General features: G+C 57.8%; 1 protein-coding gene across 1 annotated transcript; it reads right to left on the reverse strand.

Moving 5' to 3' along the window:
• Positions 2,662-6,297, reverse strand: TIFAB (TIFA inhibitor). The gene is made up of 2 exons (XM_021084779.1): positions 5,978-6,297; positions 2,662-3,710 (listed from the first exon to the last, which is right to left on the reverse strand). The coding sequence occupies exon 2, from the start codon at positions 3,698-3,700 to the stop codon at positions 3,107-3,109; it is 594 nt and encodes a 197-aa protein (XP_020940438.1). The 5' UTR covers positions 3,701-3,710; positions 5,978-6,297; the 3' UTR covers positions 2,662-3,106.

Genomic DNA, 6,649 nt, shown 5'->3' on the forward strand with positions numbered 1-6,649 from the left:
CGCCGGCCTACACCACAGCTCACGGCAACGCTGGGTCCTCAACCCACTGAGCGAGGCCAGGGATCAAACCCGCAACCTCATGGTTCCTAGTCGGATACGTTTCCACTGCGCCATGACAGGAACTCCTCACTAGTTTTCTACTCAAGAAAAGCAGGGCCCAGGCCTGGAGCGGAGCTTTGCTGTTTTGGAAACGCGCCACGAGGCAGGCAGGGAGGTTCCCAAGGAGCCTTCGTGAACAGGTTGAGTCTGAAACAACAAACCGGATGTTCCTTGGCTCCTCCCACCCTCTGGCCCAGCTGCCTTCCTCCCCCCTTCCCTGCAGTCTGTCCCAGAGAGCCCAGACGGCCTCACTGACTTCAGCCCAGGTCCGAGACTCCTCCTCCAAGGACGCAGGCTGCCCCCATCCCAGACCCCAGCTGGGATGGGTGTGCTCCTTCCTGGAGTGGCTCCCAGGTGGAGCAGAGCAGCTGCGCCCTGGGGACTCCAGGGTGCCTCCCGTCAGCTTCCTCTCTTCAGCCTTTGATGTTCAGGTAGTGGCTTCTCAGTTCCGCCTGAGAAGAGCAGCTGCTGCTTTCTTTGTTTTTATAATGATTTTTATTTTTTCCATTATAGCTGATTTACCATGTTCTGTCAATTTTCTGCTGCACAGCAAGGTGACCCAGTCACACATACAGGTATGCATTCTTTTTTCTCACATTACCAGGCTCCATCACAAGTGACCGGACATAGTTCCCAGTGCTACACAGCAGGATCCCGCTGCTTATCCATTCCAAGGCAATAGTTTGCATCTATTAGAGCTGCTGCATCCTGATGCATCGTTTAGGGACCCTTTGGTCTGTGGAGGGATCATTGTGTGGAAAGCAAAGCCAGATCCACAACTGTGGGCTCCAGTGGGCGCTGGCCACTCGCCATTTCTGGCTGTGTCTCCCAGTCTACAAATCCGGAATGTTGGGGCTTCTGGTGCCCACATTTACCATATGAAATCCCCTCCTGATTGCCTACCAGGTCAATGGTTGAGGCAAGATCCGGAAACACAGAGTGTGGCTGAGCCCTTGGGCTCTGGACCAGTCGCCAGGCTCCCAACCTTCTCCCGCTCCTATTCAAGTCCAGGGTGAGTCCGTGGGTCGGAACTTATATGTTTGCCTCTGCTGCATGCCAGGTACTGTGCCAACTGCTTTCCGTGCTCCGCCTCCCCAAACCCTCACAACGCTCCAGTGAGAAGGGGCTGTCACCCTACCTGCTTTCCAGAGAGAAGTGGGGAAGCCACTTGCCTGAGGTCCCAGAGCTCGTGAGCGGTGTGATGCTGGGCAAGGCACTTCACCTTTCTGAGCTTCGGTTTCCTCATCCGTACAATGCAGTGCAGGGCGCTATCTCTCTGGGCGTGGTGACGCTTGCACGGGGCAATGCACACAGCACCTAGCAGAGCGCTGAGCACATGCTAAACACTCACTGGACACAGCCACTTAACAGTAGAGCTGAGGTTAACCTCCACGTGAAGAGAGAGAAAACCCAGTGTCTCTAGCACATCCCTCCGTGATCCGATCCTGCATGTAAGTGTTTTCTGTGTCCCGTGTAAGCTCCCTGAGGGCAGGGGCTTGGTCAGCCTGTTGACTGCTGCTTCCTGGGGCTTTGGGTGGCACCTGGCACCAGGTTGGTGCTCGGGGAAAGTTTGATGAATGACTGAGTGAAGGACTGCTTGGGGGGCCCCATGGGCCATTTACCGCATTGGACAGCCCCTTCCCTCACATCCTATGCCTGGCGGCTGTGGCCTGAGCGGATCTGTCTCATGCCCCATTGGATGGAATCTTCCCAGGTCAGGGGAGCCTGGGCCCCGCCCGCCCACTGCTATCTTCCCCAAGGAGAAGATGCTTAGAGCTGGCAGTGCAGTTGAACTTCCTTGCAGCCTGCCGTGGATGCAACAGGATCTCCCTTCTTGGGCGGGAAGTGGAGCGTGTTGAAAGTCTTGTGGGAGGTGGTTACAGACCTTGGGAGGCGGGCCAGCCAGTGGGCAGCTTCAGCGCCTTGGTATCTTAGAGCTGGGTCTAGGCTGATGGCAACCATCCAGGTTTGAGGTCCCTCCACTCATTACACAGGTGAACATGTTTTGAAACCATCCGCCCACCTCCCTGGGATGGCACGGAGAGTGGCTGCTTATGCTCTGCTCCCCGGAGCCCCCCCCACTCCCCCTGCAACGTGCACTGAGAAAATGATCCCACTCTTGGTCCCCTACGAGTCCCTTATTTGGAAAAGCCACCCCCACCCCCTGAGTGAAATAACTGTTGGACTGAATTCTGACACCGCCACCTACCCTGCCCTCCGGGAGCATTAGTCCTGGAAGAGCCCACGGCTCTGGGAAACCTCGTTTCCGTGAAGACCTCTGCCCTCTGCTCAGCCAAGTCTTCTATGCCAAAGTGAGAGTGGGGGAGCCCAAGGATGAGGAGAATGACCATGACGATAAATTTCCAGGCAGAGCCCAGCCCCCAGCTCCCCCTCACCCCAGGAAGCCCTGAGCCCTCCCTTCGTCCTTTTCAAAATAGGAGCCCCCACCTTTCCAATTTCCTCTTGTGCCTCTTCTCCATCTCCCGGCCCCCGCCTCTGCGTGACCACGTGGCGTGCAGGCAGCCCATCTGGGGCTCAGGGGATCCTATTGGGTATGCCAGCTTAATGAAATACTTGCAGTTTATTAAACACAGCCTTCCCTAAGCCCCGAGCGCCTGTGGGTATTTGCAAGCCCAAGGTAGCCCCGAGCTACCACACACGTAATTGTTACATGTGTCCTTGCATTCTTGGTGCAACCTCAAAACGCCGGCTCTTAAGCAGCACACAAAATGAGCAACATAAAGTAATTCCTGGTCAGACAAGAGGGGGAAAGGTGGGGAAACACTGAGAGAGGCTCCCAGAACCCCTTAGGACCTCTAAAATATATGAAGTTCCTGTTCCGTTGCATAGCTGTGGCTGCGGAGGGCGCTCCCCCGACCCCAGGCCATTCGTTGTTCGCAGATTTGGCTCATCAGTGCTCCGCAAACCTGCTTGTCAGCTTTGAATGATGTAGCTTGGTATATGAGGTCCTGTGCCAGCCGAGGCTGGCTCTGGCTGGCCAGAGGGCCTAGCAAAGCTCCCTGTCCTGGGGCTCCCTCTGGAGCTGTATTTCTGTTGCTCCTCCAGGGCTTGGCTGGGAAGGACCGTGGAGAAAGCCCAGGGGACCCGGGGCCTGTGGCCCTGGGCCCGGGGGAGGCTGCTCCTGGGGGACGCCTTCCCATTCGTCTGTCTCCTCGGCCTGGAGCCTGTAAATCAGGGGCGAGGGGCTGAGATGGAAGAAGCAGACAAAGGCCTCCAGGGAGGTGCCTCCCTCGATGCGGACCACCATCTGGACGCCGGAGAAGGCGACCCTGTTGACGACACTCAGGGGCACCTGCTCCAGGAACCTCAGCGTCAGCCCGTTGACCCACACGCAGCCCTTGCGGCTCAGGGCCTTCAGGCTGAAGGTCAGCAGAGAGCCACCCTTCTCCAAGTAGGGCTCCAGCGACAGGTGCCGGCGGGAGAGGTGCGGGAGCTGCAGCCGGAGGTGGGCCTCCGGGCCCCGGCCCACCAGCAGCGGGCTGATGTCGTGCTGTAGCCGTGGGGGAACGAGGGTGAAGGTGGTTGGGTCCGGCACGGGGTGATGCAGGCTCACCCGCAGGACCGTGTGGGGCCTCTCCATGGACAGGAGCCTGGGAAGGATGGAGCACAGACACACAGGTGTGGCTGGAGTCAGACACATCTCTGTGACTCCCCACCCCCGCCCGGAAACGCTGGCCCGCTTCATGGACCCCCTGCCATATCCAGCTAGGCAAGAGCCAGGGCCCTGAGCGTGGATGCGGTCATTTTGCTCCGGCCAGGCTGCAGTCACGACTGGAGCTGGTGCAGAAGCTCAGGCCCGCTGGTTCTAGCCTCAGCTTCATTCCTAAGACACTCTGAGTGGGACATGCCACTCACTCTTTTTTTTTTTTTTTTTTTTTGGCTTTTTGCCTTTTCTTGGGCCACTCTTGCGGCATATGGAGGTTCCCAGGCCAGGGGTCCAATCGGAGCTGTAGCTGCCGGCCTACACCACAGCCACAGCAATGCAGGATCCGAGCCACATCTGCAACCTACACCATAGCTCACGGCAATGCTGGATCCTTAACCCACTGAGCGAGGCCAGGGATTGAACCCGCAACCTCATGGTTCCTAGTTGGATTCGTTAACCACTGCGCCACGACGGGAACTCCCCACACACTCTTTAAATGTTAGTTCTCTTTTCTGTAACATAGGTATGTTCATCCTTGTGTGTGCAAGGTCCGAAGCACTCTGGCTTGTGTGGTGCAGTGTGGGCAGCCTACTGGCATTTGGGGACAATTCTCCCCATTTCACGGGAAGGGAAGGGCAGAAGATAGGCTCCACCTTCCTTGTATCCAACAGTCGCACAGCAAACGCTCACCGAGCCCTCAGAGCCAGGCATTGGCGAGCTGCTGGGGACATGCACACGTCACCAGGCGTACCCGGATGAGGGGAGAAGGGGCTTCTGGGCACTGGAGAGGGACACAGAAAAGGGAAGCCCGGCCCGCTCCCGGGGGATCAGAAAGGCTGCCTGGAGACCTGACGGAAGAACAAAAAACAGCTAAGGCATTCCAAGTGCTCCTGCAGGTGCCCTGAGGAGCCCTCCTCCTGTCTGGGCAGAAGGCGGAGCCTAATGATGAACTTGGAAAGAGCTGAGATCTCTTCGGAACAGACAGGGGCTCCACAGAGGTTGACGGGCCACATCTGCCAGTGTGTGATGCTCTCCTCATGGTCCCGGCAACTCCATTGCCAGGAATTCGTGTTTTAGAACCTCCCTGGCACCGGCAGGAGAGCGCCTTAGAGCCACTGGCTCCGTTATTGCATAGCTCTGAGGAACCCAAACGCCCTGGCACCTCCACCAGGACCTGCCACCACCTTCGACAGGAACCAGGGAACCAAGGACCGAGTGGCTCTGAATAACCCACTGTATGCTTGGCACCAGGCTTCTGCCCACACTCTCTCCCTACCGAGAATGGCCCTTCCATCCCTAACTGATCGTCTCTAAAGGCCTGGTTCAAAGGTGACCTCTCTCGTGAAGCCCTGGTCCTCTCTCTGCCCTCTGCCCTTCACCACAAGGAGAACCCCCACGCCCCAGCCTAGGGCTCCCTAGTCACCAGTTTTCCATTACATGTCAGTGGTCTCATGTGGGTCTTTGATGGTCACTTTTGTGTTCCTCTCCACCTGTGGTCCCCTGAGGCCTCCACAGGGCAGAGCTGCCCTGATGCCCTGGGTCCCACTGCCCAGTACAGAGGAGGCCTGGCCACAGCAAGAATCTGGGGGCGTCTTTGCCAAATGGCTAAAGGAGAGGAGGCCCACATATGGGAACATCATGTGAAGTCAAGTCCAGAGAGATCTGAAATGAAAGCCTGGTCCTTAAAGGCTGTGGGACCGGCTTTCTCCACAGGAGACTCCCCTTTTCCCTAAAGCACAGATTCCCCAGCCCATCCCCCTTCTGGCTCCATCCTGCAGAAAGCCTCTCCCTGGGTGTGTGATGTGAGCTGGGCTCAGGACAGCTGAGCTGGGCATCCAAGTCCTCAGACCTGGACAGAAACTCAGAGTTCAGTTCTAGGTAGCAAGCCCACAGCCAGAGATCCTAAGAGAACCTGTCAGAACAAAGCCGTCACCGCTGCTCCACTTGGGTACCCCCAATTTCTATCGGCTGATAGAAATTGCCCTGCCAGAGCAGAGCCTCTGAAGAAGCCTTCTCTTTTCTCTAGGAAAAGACCCCAGTTGCTCTGGTGAAGCAGACACCCAGCCCTACCCACACCATCATCTGGGGATGAGCAGGGAGGGAGTCACACTGGGAGACGTGGCTAGTGAGGCGCCAGCAGGGACCCTGCTCTCAGCCCCACCAGGACTCCTCCCCTCGCCGTGAGTTCTAGGCTCTGTGATCTCCACTTACCTTACTTCCAGGGGCACATCTGGCTCTGGCACTGCAGCTGTGAGCTCTCGGGGAGGAAGTGGGTCTGGGCAGGGGCAGGGCTGGTGATGGCAGTGACGGCTACCGTTTGGGGATGTGTTGTGTCAGAATGCTCACCAGCTCTGTTGCCCTCTTCCTTTTTCCTTTTAGGAAAGAAAATGGAAGTGTGATTTCCCTTTGCAGAAGTGCAACCCCACTGCTAAGAGGCTGAGAAGCCCGGTCTGGGAGCCCTGCGAGGAGAGGCATCTGACAGGTGGTTCCCTCCTGGGTTTCAGCTCTGCCAGTCTCTACGGCCCTGTCCCCAGAGGCCTCAAGAGCTGTGTCCGGTCCCAGCACAGTCCCTCCTCCCCGCGGCCCATTGGGTGGGGGCAAAGGCAGGCCAGGCCTGCTAGAAAGAGGGGCTCTTTGGGACGGAGGGCCAGGGAGGCGAGCCTCCACTGCGTGTGGGAGACTGCGAGGGACCAGGGGTGGCCAAGGGAGCCGTGGGCACCATGACAGCCCACCGTGCGGCTTGGGACAGGGCGTCTCCAGCAACAGGACAGCAGGAAGCAAATCCCATCAGGTGCACACATGGGATGTCTGCGCTCTCAGTGGGAACACACAGAGATTTGGGCTTACACTGTTGTTGCACTGGAAGGGCAGAGATGGGGGAGG

The sequence above is a fragment of the Sus scrofa genome, chromosome 2 (assembly GCF_000003025.6).
Source record: "Sus scrofa isolate TJ Tabasco breed Duroc chromosome 2, Sscrofa11.1, whole genome shotgun sequence".
NCBI lineage: Eukaryota > Metazoa > Chordata > Mammalia > Artiodactyla > Suidae > Sus > Sus scrofa.